The 15,939-nt window shown below is 48.7% G+C and overlaps 1 protein-coding gene across 9 annotated transcripts in view; it reads right to left on the bottom strand.

Annotated features, from left to right (window-relative positions):
• LOC142897778 (plakophilin-4-like) overlaps positions 1-15,939 on the bottom strand; it is a 65,763-nt gene that overhangs the window by 7,091 nt on the left and 42,733 nt on the right. For 5 of the 9 annotated variants that reach the window (XM_076040336.1, XM_076040335.1, XM_076040337.1 and 2 more), the window contains 8 exons: positions 12,524-12,694; positions 11,771-11,830; positions 9,389-9,602; positions 7,122-7,254; positions 6,292-6,505; positions 1,883-2,066; positions 991-1,108; positions 246-437 (listed from right to left, as the gene is read on the bottom strand). In XM_076040336.1, the coding sequence (XP_075896451.1) occupies positions 246-437; positions 991-1,108; positions 1,883-2,066; positions 6,292-6,505; positions 7,122-7,254; positions 9,389-9,602; positions 11,771-11,830; positions 12,524-12,694 (1,286 nt within the window). The remainder of the gene's footprint in view (positions 1-245; positions 438-990; positions 1,109-1,882; positions 2,067-6,291; positions 6,506-7,121; positions 7,255-9,388; positions 9,603-11,770; positions 11,831-12,523; positions 12,695-15,939) is intronic. The other 4 variants (XM_076040339.1, XM_076040340.1, XM_076040341.1 and 1 more) reach the window with 1 other exon arrangement.

Below are 15,939 nucleotides of genomic sequence, written 5' to 3'. Positions count from 1 at the left end.
AGTTATTTCACACTTTTTTGTTTAATACAGGTTTCATGTGTTCATTCATAATTGTAACGCTTTGAGTGACAATCTACAAGGTTTTCATGACTAAATAGTCATGAAAATCATCAAATCAGAAGCATGTGTCCAAACTTTTGAGTACTACAAGCAGAGTGTGTGTGAAAAGCAGGAGTGTGCAGTGAACCTGAAGGATTTCCTGCTAATGCTAATCCCACTGACAGGATCTAGACGCGGGCGCTCACCGTGTCCTCCTGCAGGCTCTTCTTCTTCTTCTTCTTCTTCCTGCCCCAGCAGCTGGAGTCCACCTCCTTGCTGGGAGACTCGCTGCCCAACAGTCCGTCCAGCTCCTGACCCCCGATCAGCCTGGCCGGCGGGAGCTCCAGCTCCAGGCGATACGACAGGTTCCTCAGAGTGCAAATACAGTTCTCCACAATCTGAGAGGGACAAAAGAGGGGAAGTCTGGGCTGCTCGTTTTCCGAAATCACCGTGGCAAAAAAAAAAGAGGGGGGGGGGGGGGGGGGGGTCGAAGAGCCAAACTACAGTAGCCGTAGCCAGCAAGCGGCCTGCGCCTGGTGCGGCATTACAAATCAATTAGCGACGATATCCAATAGGATCCCATTGTGGGGGAATATCTGGACCAGGGCGCAGAAATTTAATTACACGCTGTTTGAGTTCCATGCAGATTGCGTCTCCTTGGAGCGTCAACGCCAGTTTGGCTTTGACAACATTAGCATTCCACGTCTGAAAGGCTCCTAGCGCTTTGGAGGGCACGCAGGCGTCGGTTTGAATTTATTTATGCAGCATATGATTTGAATAAGGTCAATAAACTTTTATCAGAAAATGAGAGAGAGAAAGGAACGTGGTCTGAAATAGTTGCTGCTGAACACGAAACAATTTTAACACTCTTGTTAGGAGGGAGTCTGTTTTCATCGTAGAAAGGTGCATGAATTAGTTTTTTCTGTGTGCTTGTGTGTTGTGTGTGCATACCTTGCTGTCAAAGTCAGAGGTGTTTACACAGGCTTTGATGACATAGAGTAACGAATCAACCAGCCCCTCACAACTGCGCATCTGTTTTCTTGCCTCCTCGCCGGCTGAACTCAGGTTCCTTTGAAATGAGAAAATAAACAGAGCAAAAAAGAAAAAAAAGAAAAAAAGAAAAAGAAACACATTTTAATTAGTACTTTCATTTCAGCCTTCCCTTACCAAACAACTGTTGGGGCTGCACACATGCACACACACACGCACAAAAAGGCAGATGTGTGCTGTGTGTGGGTTTGCTTGTCCTGGTTTGTGCACGCATTTGAATAAGTAATGTGGGCCTTTCCCACACTGTCCCTGCACACCATCCATAATATATGTGTGTGTGTGTGTGTGTGTGTGTGTCTGTGTGGTCTGACTGGAGTCATTACAGCACTTTGCTGACTAAATAAAGGGAACCATTGTGCTTGCAATAGCAAACAATTACATCTGGCTCTGCAGAAAGGTAACGACAAAGACACAGACAAAACAAAAAAATGCAAAACAATTCAGCCAATTAAAAGGCATGACTGCTCTACATGCAGCACAGTGTTATGATATTTTGCAGAAAACTTGGCTACTACATATTTGGCTGCAGCAAAGAATATAAAAGAGCTTGGTAAAGCAAACACTTTGCAGTTTGACCCACGATTACAAGTCATTTATAGCAGTTTTTTCTTATAGCTATATTACAATGACACATTCTAAAGTTTTTTGGTCAGCAAGTTATAGTTTACTCTGCTGTTAATGATTCCGAGAAGGCAAAAAATGAGCAAGTCGATTTTTATGACGAGGCCTCTGCCACACAGCCCATTGTAATACCGCCTGCGCTCCAGCCGAGGGTGCTGGTGCTCAAGCCTACCTCAGGCAGCCGGTGGTGTTCCTCAGCACCAGGGAGGAGTGGAACTTCAGCTTATGGTCGTCGTCAAAGGTGGAGCTGCTCCACCCCGAGTGGGGGATGATCACAGTGTTGGTCAGGGTGGTTAAGGCGTCTCGGATGATTGTCATCTTCACGGCGTCGCAAGACGACAGGTTCCACAGCACCCCTGCAGAGACCGGGCCATGCAAAACACACACACACACACACACACACACACACACACACACACACACACACACACACACACACACACACACACACACACACACACCCAGTTACGTCAACTGTCAGGAGCAGTTAGGTTTAACCCCGGGGAGACGACGCGCCGACAACTCGGGGTTTTTTAATAGCAGCGGCTCGTCTGCTCGGCCACCGACGGCAGGAACACATGCTGAGGCACGACGGCCGACAGGACAAAATGAGAAAAGGCTCCCACTTTTACAAAAGGAGGCAACAGCTCGAGGCATCAAACACTCGCAGTAAATTTCATCTAGGCTGAATGCCCCCGAGGGGCAGATTACAACTTGAAATAGAAGAAGAGAAAAGCGGGCAAGGAATCCATATGGCATGAGCGCAGCCTTTTGAAATGACGCCACAATTCCAGCCAATTCAAATGTGCTCTTAGTAACCGCTGATAGCCGAGCGCCGTCCGCGGGCTGCCTTTGATGCTGCATCTGTCGAGGATTAACCGCTGTGTAGCATGTTCTTCTAATTAGTTGCCTCTCGCTGTCCGGCTTATGCTAAACGCGCAGTCTGACGGCTCGCAGGGCCGTGGCCACCTTGGAGGAAGGGATCTGCTGTAAAGACACGGGGCCGGGACTGCGGCTGGAGCCTTGGCAAAGAAAACTGCAAAACAGCGTGTGTGTGCAACACACAGGCAAGTTCAAGGGCCACTTCCTGGCAGTGATACGTGTCTTTAGTGTGTCGGTGAAGGCCCCAGGAATTGAAAGGTCCATCCTTTCACCTATTGTGCTTGCTCCCCTCTGGAAATCAGCCCGTTATGATGTCACAAAGGGCACTGATAGGTAACCGTTCATGGTTAGCGACAGCCCACGCTGCAGACAATGACTCCTCCCTCACAGCCACCTCCTCCTTGCGAAAGCAAAATATTTGTTTCTGTGCTGGAAGCTTGTGTTTATGCTGGAGAATGTAAACACAGGGCTAAATATGCAGTTTTTGGGGGGGAAATCTGGAAAGTTTGTGGGCCAAATAATTGTACGAGAGACCCAGGATGAAAAACAACTTGAACTTGGTATCATGCGGGACCTTTAAAGGCTCTGCTCCACCTGCCTCATGACTTATTCACTGTGTTTGCGTCCCCTTTTTACTTTGGACCCGAACGCTAATTGGACGGAAAGCGTGAACGTGCGCCTTAAACACGAGGACAGACGTGTGACGGAGGTGGACGCTCAGCGCTATCAACCCCGGCTCACAGTGTATTTGCTGTCAGCTCACCGCCTGCCTTCCACCAAAGCTGTAAAATAAACCAGAGGCTGAAGTGAAAACCTCACCGACGTCCAGCTGGCCAACGCTGCACGGCTGCCCACTCATTTCATCATCAGCCCATTTGGCGACATCAAAGAACTATTTAAGAATCCTTAATCTAACTTTTATTACTTTCACTCTCATTTTGGAAGGGGAGAGGGCAGGAGAAAAAGAAAAAAAAAAAAACAACAAAGCTGCGAATGAAGTCGTACTCGGCTTTATCTGAGGCTGCCAGACGGTCTAGACGGCAGGCAGCTCGCCATCAGGTGGACCGCTGTCCCTTCCCACCTCTCCCTCCTCCCCTCCGCTGGGACGCCTCTCTGTCCGGCTCCGCTGTGATGGATGAGCGCTGGCCTCTCGCAGCAGCACGGTTCAGGTGTGTGTGTGTGTGTGTGTGTGTGTGTGTGTGTGTGTGTGTGTGACTTTCTCACAGGTGCCCGGATGCACGTCACACTGAAACAGAACCAGCAAAGAAATTCACACGCTCCTCACGCTCCTCCTCCTCCTCCTCCACCTCCGCCACCACAGCAGGCTTCCGTACATCAGCTCTCATGTCAATTTGTGCTACATTTTGTCAGCAGGTTCACAGAGTTGTTTCTCAGAGTCCTACGGAGCCGCGCCGAACAGAGGGAATGAGCACACCGGTCCAGCAAGGTGCAACTGACACTGCTGACAGCGGAGCAAAAGCCAGATATTCAACCTGATGATTACATCGAGCGAGCTGTGATGATGCGCGCGCGCGCGTGTGTGTGTGTGTGTGTGTGTGTGTGTGTGTGTGTGTGTGTGTGTGTGTGTGACACCTTCCTGGACAGCCTATCTGGCTTCCCCATCTTTAATTGATCTGATGTAAACACTCTGCCGTCAGTGGAGACAATAAATATGTCGATCCAGAGCTCCAGGGAGAATCTGAGGCCAAATAGCTGTTGAAGCATTGATCAGGGACTAAGTGGACAAAATAATAATAATAATAATACTAGTAAGAAGATTCTAAAGTTCAAGTTTGCATTGAATTAAAGTTTGCAGCTCTGGGCAATGGATGGATTTGTTTTGGACCATATGAAGCGCCTCAATTTTCCCATCCAATGGAAAGCCTTCTTACCAAAAGTGGGCGTTGCATACTGTTTAACTGTGCAGTGAAAGCATACACTGAAAAAGCTTTTGACTTCGGCATTCATAGGCCCACATAGCATGCGGAATAGTGTCACTTCCCATCATGCCTCTGTAACTCACATTTTATTCCGAGGGCTTTTTGGGCCATTGGATGTTTTTGCTGCAGTATCTCGAGTGGCCACTGGGAAAAATCAGTGCGCCGCCATATTGCCAGTCTGGTATCCAGTTCTTATAATACATCCATGGGTAAAAGCAACAATCCTGAGATTAGATCCAGAGTTTTAACTGTTTGTCGAGTCACTCCTTGTGTGTGTGTGTGTGTGTGTGTGTGTGTGTGTGTGTGTGTGTAGGGTCCAGGTGTCCCAGGTGTACGGGGCTAATGACGGTGCTGTGCATCCTGCCCTTTTGATCTGAGGGACTGTTTGAGGACAGCAACAACCACAACAGCTGCTGTGGGGCGGGAGGGGGACCGAAGGGGGCAGAGCAGGTAAGGCAGCTGAGGTCAGCTGTGTGTGAGGAACCTCCCTCGACCCCCACCCCACCTCCGACCACCAAGTGGACCTCTGACCATGGGTGGGGGTGTGTTTTGGTCACCTGGACCTCCCGGCAGAGTTCAGATGGAGCCACGAAGACTGCGAACACTCCAAAGAGCTTCATCAGCAGGTTGGGGACACCTGTCCATCCACCTGACAACTCCAACACAAGTTCTCCTGCCACTCAAAGCTCTGGGAGTTTTCCAGTGTTTCCACATCCACTGTAATTAACCAGAGGTGATGCAGCACTGCTGACCTTTTCTAATTGCTCCACGCATAGAGGGCTGCGCCACCAATTAGCCGCATCTCACGCCGGCGGCAGTGGCGGGGGAAGTAAAGCCGCAGCTCGCTCGAAAGCAGCTTAGCCAGCTTCAAAAACACATTGATTGTTTTTCTCTTTTGTCTGGCTTCACAAAGGAAGTAAAGAAAACGGACGCTTCAACGACGCGAGGCTCTGAAAACAAGTCTCCGCCCCGGAGATTCTGCAGAGTGTCACATGCACGCTCCCGCTCCATTGTTTTTATTCTCCTGAAACGTAAACCTGTGAGCGCAGGGGGGGGGCTGGAGCGGAGGTCCAACAGCTGACTCAGCCACCTGGAAGCCAAATGTCTTGGCCTGGCCTCTTCTGCAGCACCCCACCCTGACCCAAAACAACAAAACCCAGTCCACCCAAGACAGGACAGCAGCATTTAAGACCTTACTAAAATATTCATTCAGCAATAGTTGCAGAAAACGTTCGCTCTCATAATCTTGGGACATCTCGGAGGAAGCAGTCCCGAGTCCTGAGCTCGAGCTGCATTCAACCAGGAGCAATGAGAGAGCAAACCAACAGGGCGCCGTAACCGTATCTCCAAAAACACCCTCCAGTTTGTCGGCTGAATTATTCAGCATCATCTGCACAGCGTTCCGGCACTGTTGCGAGCTCTGGAGTAGATGCTGCCCGAAGACAGGATATGATGTGGGAGCGGACGGCCTCCATGAAAATAAATCAGAGAAAGTGTTGCAGGATGACAGAAGTGTCCGTACAGCAACTGTCCAGCAGAGTAACAAAAAAAAAAAAAAGAGATTCTCTCGGCTGGTGCAATATTTCAGTTCAAGTGCCTTTCGAAATGTGAAATGGATTTGCACCCAGGACGTACAAACTCAGTTCTGTTCAGAAGTTTTCCTCCAGTTCGCTTATTTTAATGCGGTGCCTTTGGTAGGTTTGTTAGGTGCGCCTTTAAACCGATACAGATATCAACAGGGCACATTTTGTCCTCTCACCTGTGACGAGCTCCCGCACCTCGGCGTCCACCGTCTTCCTCAGCAGGCGAAGCAGGGCTGGCACGCCGCCCGCGTTCCTCACGGCCACTTTGTTTTCGTCCATGGTCTTGCCGTAGACGAGGTTCCTCAGAGCTCCACAGGAGTTCCTCTGGACCTCCAGCACTTTGTTGTCGAGGAGGTCGACCAGGTGCTTGATACCCCCCAGCCGACACACCTGAACGCAGAGACACGACTCAGATCAAACACGACTGTTATGTCAGAGCACAAGAATTAAAAAAGATTTTTAAGTTAATGCTCAGACTCTTAAAAGAAGGTCAAAGTTTTAAAATATATCTTTAGCCTGTCAATAAAAATTCCAGAAACTAAGAATAATCATCACTGTGTTTTATTCTCTTTTCATGAAGCATTTGCTAAAAAACACACACTTCTGAGAATCAGGCCTCTGTGATGTCACAAAGGGCAGTTGTACCTGACCGATAACTCTCCTATATCAGCGAAAACACATCCAGTCAACCCTATTTTTGTCCTTGTCCAAACGTGGAATGTACAACACAAAGCATCAGCGGTTGGCAAGAGGCTAAAATTCAGTGTTTCTGACCTTTAAAAGAATGCTAATAATATTTATTTATTCCCATTTTTTCCCAAAATGTAAATTTTTTTCTTCCGTTTGTTCTGAAACACTGCTGCATTGAGGGGAACACACAGAAGAGTCAAAACAAGAGAGGCAAAATTGTAATATGCTGCACCGTCTGCACGGATTTATGACCAGATGTCGGGTTGGTCAAATGGAAATATTGCCACGCAGTCGTGTTTCGCAGGCAGACACTCACTTCAGCCTTCACCCGATTGTCCCCGTAGCACAAGTGCTGCAGGTAGGCGGCGGCGTTGGCCTGCACCGAGGGGAAGTGGTGCTGCAGCATGTGGATCACCTCCGTCAGCTCCGGGTCGCGCCAGGCAAACTCCCTGAGAAACACAGGAGGTGGTGAAGAATATTTATTTTAAAAAAAAGCAAAAAAAGCAAACAAAAACAGACTGAAATGAAATTCTAAAAAAAAAAAAAAAATCTAAATCACATCTGGGATAACAACCAAGCGCGGTCCGCCTCGGATTACTGTGTTTCCTGTATGCGGAAAAAAACAACAAAAAAACAACAAAAAAAAGAACAGAGTGCACTTGAATTGTACTTCAGTCCCATAAATACATTTCTGCTGGCTGCTCCCTGACAGGATACCTCTTGAAAACACTGTCTGTCCTGCAGTCAAGAGGAGAAACGGAACAACTGCACCAGATCTGCAAAGAGGTCATTTGAGGTACTGCAGCCAAAAACCCATGTTTTTCCCATAGACCGCGATGCAAAAAGAAACTGAAATACAGTTCATAATAATTATTTCTATAAGTCATGGACATGGAGTCATTCTGATGCGTTCTGAGTGACAGAGGCATGAAAGGAAGTGGCACTGCTGCTACACGGCTCTAGTGCGGAAGGAACCGGGGAGCCCAAAGGTTTTTAGGCGACAGGCTGCGGTGACGACACCCAAGGGTTTCAGAAGCCGCGGCCGTGCTGCAGAGGTCGGCCCACTCTCTTGCCCTCTCCACGCTGCGGCTCTGCGACAGCAGCAGACGCAGCACTTGCGGTGCGAGCGCCGGCGTTAAGCGGCGGTGCAGGCTGGAAGAGCCGGCTGAAGAGCCAGTGGCGGGAGGGAGGTGGGGGTGGGGGTGGGGATGAGGGTGGGGGACCCTGTTTGAATAGTAAGGGGAGACGGCTGCTGACTCAGCAGCGCAGGCCAACAAGGAGCAGCACTTCTGGGGAGGGGACTTCCTGTAAACCCACACGTGATTGGGCGCGCTCGGCTCATGCAGTTGGTTTTGAACCGGTTTTAAAAAACAACTGCTGCTGTCAACCAGCTGGGCCCAGCTCGTAAAGTCAACCCTGAAATCCAGCTCGTCCGTCTCACCAACAACCAGCCGAACGAGGCGTTTTCAATAGGTCTTAGACATTTCATTGGATTCCTCCCACCTCCCCGCAGATTAAGAGGTGGGAGGTGCCGGAGCAGAACCGAGCGCACACACACACACACACACACACACACACACACACACACACACACACACACACACACACACACACACACACACAGAGGAGGAGCAACTGGAAGGAGGAGCCGAGTTTGAAAGTTTATAGCAATGCAAACGGTAAAAGGGAAACATCCCAAATGGCTTTGAAAGGTTTCGCTTGGGGTATTTTCCACACGGCTCACCTGCAGCAAATATCACCCGCTGCAGTGAGCGAATCATCGGCTCAGTCCACCTCGATACGACAGGCGGTTCGCCCACTCACCTTTTTGCCTCCCTTTCCCAAACCCTTTTTTTTCCACCAGATGAATACGTGAGATAAATCCAAAGGCTTTAGGAAATCTTCCAGCTGGCACGGCTGATTTTTTTTTTTAACGTCGCCGCCACCATCCCAACCATCCATGCTCATTAAAAGCCAATAATGAATCTCTGCTAATCTGATGTCGCACACGTTCAAGGGGTTTGCAACAGGGGGTATGAAAGAAACAAACATCGCACAGTTGGGGGAGAAGAAGTAAAGGCACACAATTGAATAACGCTGGTATTTGATTTCAGTCCTTCAGTGATCTCTCTGATGTCACAAGGGGCACCGACACCGTACAGCTATCAGATTGCGTGATGGGATGAAAGGTAAAGTAAAATGAAATAAAATAAAAAGTTAAAACATTAAAAATAAAAAAGAAATTTGCAACATGGGGGTCGGAAGGAAACAAACAACAGTCCATTACAAAAATATTTAAAAAAATGAAATGAAAAACAAAAAGCATGTTCCTGTCATTTGCTGCATCTAATCCCAATCCTTAAACACATGTTTCTGTGAAGGGGGGGAGGGGGTGGGGGGGTCGAGCCCGTGGTGGGCCTTGCTCACTAACTAGCAGCAGGGAGGGCTGGGACCTCGGCCCCTCGCCGCAAAAACACTCAGTGCAGAGGGAGAAATACGTGCGGGCCAAGAGCGTGAACGAAATAAGATAGAGAAAGAGAGAGAGAGAGAGAGAGAGAGAGAGAGAGAGAGAGAGAGGCTGACCTGGGGTCTTTCTGGATGCTGTCTATGGAGGGGGAGCGCGTGGCTCCGTCGTCCATGACGATGGGCTGGCGAGCGTAGCCGGGCTCAGAGGGCCGGTACTGCGGCAGGCGGTGGTAGGGGTCGGCGTAGGTGGCGGCCGTGTTGAGAGTGTAGTTGTTTCTTTGGTAGATCATGGCGCTGCGCTGGCTCGGCGTCCGCTGGAGGCTCCCCACACCTGAGAGGGAAAGAAATAATAGTTTTGATGATGAGGAAAAAAACAAAAAACAAGATCAAAAGTTCTGGGGAAAAATTGCCAGTGCAGTTCTCCGGTGTGCAGACCTTTTTCAAGCGAAGCTTGGGGTTGTATGCCGGCAGCATACAACTAGAAAATACAAACATGCGGCCGTGCCTACAGACTCAGTGTAAAATGTGAAAATCTGGAAACCATTAATGACGGGGATAAAACAAGGCTCCCGTGGTTCTACAAAGCTGGATTCTTCTGCAGACGTGGGGAGAGGAAGAAAAAAAAAAACAACGCACTTTTGAGTAAAAAGGGAATCCTGGCGCTTTCCAAAGATGACAGGAAGTTTGGTTCTCGGCCGGGAACAGAACACGGGTCGTCTCTGCCAAGCACAGCGAGGAGGAAGCGGCGCTGAACTACATCCAGGGTCCGGAGTCAAAGTCAGAAAAAAAGACTGAAGCGTCGCAAACCAGAGGTCAATCCTTCACCACGCTCGGCTCGGCTCGGCTCGGCACGGAGGGACTTTCGCTTCGGTCATCTTTCCGGCATTATGATGACCTTGTTTTACAGCCACGCTGGGTGACAGAGCCGGAGCTGTTTGTGTAAACAAACAGGTTGTGCTCGGCCCCGCCCTCTCACTGTGGTCACGTGACAGCATGGCAGCGTGACTATCGGACTCCCGACAGGACCGGGCATGTGCTCGCTTTTTAAAGATCCCTCCTCCTCCTCCTCTTTCCCCTCCTCCTCCTACTCTCGGGGCAGACCGAGGCGTCCGTGCCGCTCCAGGAGCGCATTTTCCTCACGCCGGTGCACTTTCGCACTCTGCGGCGCGGCGGTTATCTTCTGAAACGCAACCCTGGCAGAGTCAAAGCTTGCAGAAACACCAGCAGAACGTTTTAAATTTGGACTCTTTATCTTCTGCGAGACGGATATTTTTTTCTTGAAAAACATCTCGAGTGCAGGAAAAGTGGAGGGAAAAAAAGCGGCGAAGGCACCAGAGGGGAAAACCGATCCACTGAAGTTTTTATTTCAGAAACTTGACAAAGAGGGAGCGCTGATTAAAATGGACCCCCCCCCCCCCCCACTCACAAGAAGCTCTTTCAAAGACTCCTTATTGAACGGCCCTGGCGGCTCCGTCCCGCTTGTCTCACCCTCCTTCGATGAATCTGGCATAAACACACCATGGCGGCTCAGCGTTTATTAGCAAAATTACTGGTGTGAGCAGATCCGGAGCAGCCGGCTGGCCGGGAGGAGGGAGAGAAGAGGGGGGAGAGAGGGAGGGAGAGAGGCCGGCCGGCTGGAGGGATGGAGAGCAGGTCTTGGTAAAAGCTACGCGTCTGTGCATCTGTCACAGGAGGGATGATGGGATGAGAACGTCAACATCAGGAGAGCTGGAAGGGAGCCGAGCTGGGGGTATGGGTAAAACCGGGCCGCCGCCAGCCGCCATCCCTTATTCGCATTCGCCGTGACACGCGGTTAATGGACTCCTTTGTGGCAGGATGACATATCAGTACCTGCCTATTAACTCATGTCTCACCCTTTTCTGCCTGATGGAGGAGGGGGAGGAGGACGAGGACGAGGGAAAGGCAGAGGGGCAGGAAAAGGAGGGTGACAATGTGGAGGAAAAACATATAGAGGGAGGAGGGATAAAAAAAATATGAAATAAAAAACACAGGGAGAGCCCGAGAGAGAGAAAGAGGGAGAGAGCGGCAGGACTGATAGGTTGGTGTGTGGTGTTCCTTAAGAGTCGCGGGGCCTCAGATTAAATGGAAAAGACTTTGAGGGGCTTAAGGACAAAGGGGGCATCTGTAATAGATAACAAAAATAAACAGCTTTGAGTCGGCTTATATTGGAAATATGATGAGAGAGGGGAAGGAAAAAATAGATGGGTGAGCTCTGAAGCGCGTAGGGATGGAGGAAAAATAAAAACGGGGCTGAAAATATAAATGGCCAAAAGAAATAAGGGTCTGATCACAGAAATGAACAAAGAAGCTACGCACAGATTCTATGAGGTGATTCAGACAGGGAAAACACACACACACACACACACACACACACACACACACACACACACACACACACACACACTCACTAACAGCTAATGACCACTAAGGACCCTCACACACTAATGATGCCAAACAGCCTGTGAGGTTTGTCGTCACCTGCTGGAAAACGTTTCTTGGCCCAGGTCTGACCTGACCGCCGTCCCACCAGGTCTGTGGCTTTTGGGCCACGGGGTTGTGCCGGCAGTGCAGCGTGCAAAAATACATCATACATACGGACTTTGAGCGTTAGGGGCAAAGATCGCACAATTTTGGGGAGAAGAAAATCAAGACACATAATGAAATTAACTGGTGTTTGTAGCTGCGGCCACTTCAGCCCTACACTGATCTCAGACTGGTGGTCAGTGGATTAAAGGTCCCATTCAATGTAAACTTCAGTCAGCGCATAAAATGATGCCTGTAAAAGTCAAAACTTCACATCATTTCCCAGCAGCGAAGTTTTAAAAACACACAATATGGTAAAAATAGCTCCTTGTGATGTCACAAAGTGAGGCACTGATACCTTACCACTATGAGGTTTAGTGACAGCATTGGGTGATATGGAGTTAATTTCACCCACTTGCCTTGTTTTTCACCCCTTTCCAAACAAGTGGAAAGTCTGACAACACAGCATCATTTATCTTTAAAGGCTGCTTCTCTGGAGTCTGGGATGGAAAACCTAAGATTTAAAAAAATGTGTAAATTATGGGACCTTTAAAAATAACAGAAAATGAAAAGAACAATCGTCCTTTTGCTGTTAATTTAAACTTAGAGTGCAACAAACCTGTAATTATTATGTGCCTCTAAACCGTGACAACCCACAAACAAGACTTTATGATCTAAATTCATGTTCACAAATACTGTGGTGCCAACCTGAGCTGCTCCGGTACAGCGTCCCCTGCTGGTTGTGGCTGGGGCTGCGATACAAAGGCCCCTGGAAGGTCCGGTCTTCGTAGATTGGTGCAATGTGTCGGTCCGGGGAGATGGCCGACCTCAAGTCCTGGCCCAGCTGGCTGTGTTGGCTGGCGTATGAACTCCGCACGCCTGCAGGACCGGGACAGAGCGGTGAGGAAAGCGGTCGGCCAGAAAACAGCAGCGTGATCAGAAAAAGCGAAGAAGCAAAGAGTTCTGCAGCAGCGAGAATCGCAGAGCAAGTCTGCCGTCTCCACCAATCCTGCGTAATTATTCACACCGGTCGCACACAGAACTTTTGAGAGAACAAAATAAGGCAGAACGGGGGAAATAGACGAATGAAAGGCAGTTTTGCTTCTAATTAACTCGTCAGAAATACAACAGCGGCGTTCATTTTCGTTCAGTGGTAAGAAGCTTAAAAGACTTGACACATTAATTAATTGGTAACCAATCAGGTTAATCCTTTTACCCCGTGCATTAATGCGCCGTTGCCACTCTGCAGTGACGGTGACGTGACAAAACTACAGAGGAAAACTGATCAGGGTCCGTAAATCCATTTCCGCGGTGGGCGAAAGTGAAGCGAAAAACAACATTACGCCGAGCGGGACGTGTTTACGAAGCGATTTAAAGTTGTGGCCGTTTGGTCGACGGCAGAAATAAAGCGGTCTCGCTGCGCACAGAGGGCTCGAGTCAGAGCAAAGTGGCGCGGCAGGGCTGATTTCAAATAGAACAAAATAAATAAATATGACGCATCAACTTCTGCAAGAAACTGGCAGCCAGGCGACTTCACTGCCTCCACAGTGGAAACCAGCCCGGAGAATCATCTGACGGACACCGGTGTTTACATATACTGTCATTTGCCTTAATGGACATAAATAGTGAGTCTTCCACAGTACATCTGAGAGCGAGAGAGAGAGGGGGGGGGGGTGGGGGGGGGTGGAACAGCCGTGTCACTGTGACGCTTGTTAAAACCACACTCATGTGGAGGTCTGGGACCGTGAGGATTGCTAAACGTGCCTCGTGTCCTGTAAAGTTTTATTTTTTCCCCTCTTGCAGTTTTATTTACTAGACTTTTGTGTGAGGCAAGAAGAAAAGAGAGAAAAGAAAGAAAAGAAAAACAGCAGGCAAATAACAAAACTGGGTTCAATCCTAGGGAATGGAACCGCCACGAGGAGACTGCACCAAGCAGAGCGTGTCTGGAGCAGGATGGGGAAATAGACGGTGGGAAAATGTGTAACACACAGGTAATACATCACACACACTGGGCCCGTCGTCTTGAGCCGAACCAGCTGCAAAATATTTCAGCTTTAAGGCCCTTTTTTTGTATTTGCCAGATAGAAACCGGGAGACAGGAAATTGCTTCTTTTTTCCTCTTATAGGATTTTAGAATCTACAATTACCTTAAATATCAGGTGCTCTAAAACAAATTTGTTTTACACTGTAGCAACGCTGCGGCAACGCGGCACAAGTGCAGAAGTGTCCTCGTCCTTGAGTGTGAACGCTCACACTGGCTGCGATCGGTTGTGTTTTCCTTAAATGCATATGTGCTGCAACCAGGAAGAGAGTGCGAAACCGCCCGCGTGCCAACCGTGCCGCCACCAGAGAGCTATTATTATCGATCAGAGTGGCAGATTACTTTTCCAATTAAAAGATTAACGGCTCAGCTTTTAAAACCATCTCCAGCTCCTAAACAAAACTTTTAGGGCTTTAAGATAATCATTGACTTTACTGTAAAAAAAACAAAAACAATAAAAACACACAACCCTCACATCCAAGAGGACACTGGCTACGTTCAGTTTCAATCATTTGCACATTAGCAGCGCAATTAACACAGCAGAGGACAAGTAGCGTTAGCTGTTTGCAGGCAGGCTACAGTCAGTTGAAGTTTTGGCCCAGAAATACACCCTTGTAAAATGAGCCATACCCTAAAAGAATCTTTTGAAGGTAAAAACTTGCAGAAATCATTCAGCTGTTTTTGATTTCAACTCCACTCTGGTGAACGTAGCTCGGCTGCGAAGCCCAGTGGGCCTACAGACAGACAGTTGGCGAGGAAGCGCTGGGTGCTCACTTGGGTCCTCGCCACTGGTGCGGGCCGAGGCGCAGACTGCTGAATGATCAACAACAAACATGGCCGTTCAGGCCCCGAGACTGGAGAGATATTGACGAGTGGGAACGTCAGAACAGATGTCAGACCTAAAGTGATCCCTGATGCCTTCAGCACGAACAGAAAAAGCACGAAAAAACACTTTTCATTTCCAAAAACATAATCATAAACCAGATACTCTTGTGGAAAATTCAAGTAGTGCGACAAATGTCCCTTTGACTACATGCCTTTACAACCTGAGGACCAAAAAACACTATGCAAACACGAGCTGCGTTTCCATTACAGTTTTTTCGCAAAATAAAAGCGATACTTCACTTCAAGTACAATTGACACTGATTTGAGGGCAACGATCTCCATTACCAGGACAAAGGACCCCTGCAAGAACAGGTCAGGGCCTGAATATAAAAAGGAGCCCAAAGTGGAAGCCCCGCCCCCCTAATCCATGGGTCCCTACTGGGAAAGTCACCCAAGGCACAAGATAAAAGGAGCTACGTTTGCAGCTAAGCAAGCTTTAGCGTATGTCATACAAACATGAGAGACGCTGGCATCTATAGGTGGCTTCATTTGTTCAGATTATACCGTTCCACCCGTCACGCACCACCTTGAACATCGTGAGCCACGCTCTATGCTGATCCCTGTAAGATTAAGAGCATAGCATGGTGGGAGAGAGAAGAAAAAAAGAGCCGAAAACCCTTTTAAATTAGCCCCGCAATAGAAACGTCTTTATCAGCATCAGCAATGAGCCACTTGAAACAAAGCTCTCAGAGCAGCTTAGAGGCGTTCTGGCACCGCCGGCTGTATTTTTCTTAGCTTCCAGAGCGCCCGCTCCAGGCTGTTTGCTAAACGTGCCGCTGAAGATGCATTAAATATGGTGTGTTTAAAAACATAAAAGCTGCAAATAGCATCTGTTTGCTACTCAGATAGCTCTGCGCTGCAGAAAAAAAAACAAAAAAACAAAACACTAACTGGGAGCGTGAACGACACTCAAATGTGAGTGCATGAGAAACGTCAGGAATGCTGTGGTGCAGGGCCGGGGAGCGGCAGGCAAAGGGCCCACAGGGAGATTTTTTTTTTTAAATTCTGCGTGGAAGTGCACACAATGGCCAGTGGTGTTGCTTGGCAGGGAGTCCGCTCAGGCTCCCTTGTTCAAGTGAAAAGAGTGAGGAGATGAAGGAAAAGGGAGGAAGGGGGTGGTGGTGGAGGTGAGAAAAGGAAAAGCGCCGGCAACAAAGGAAGCCGAGGAGAGTACAGGAGAGTGGGGGAAAAAATGAAA

Source organism: Nelusetta ayraudi, unplaced genomic scaffold (genome assembly GCF_046127955.1).
Source record: "Nelusetta ayraudi isolate G7.1 ecotype Tasmania unplaced genomic scaffold, CSIRO-AGI_Nayr_v1 ptg000060l, whole genome shotgun sequence".
In the NCBI taxonomy this organism is placed as follows: Eukaryota; Metazoa; Chordata; class Actinopteri; order Tetraodontiformes; family Monacanthidae; genus Nelusetta; species Nelusetta ayraudi.
This window is presented reverse-complemented; position numbering and strand designations above follow the sequence as displayed.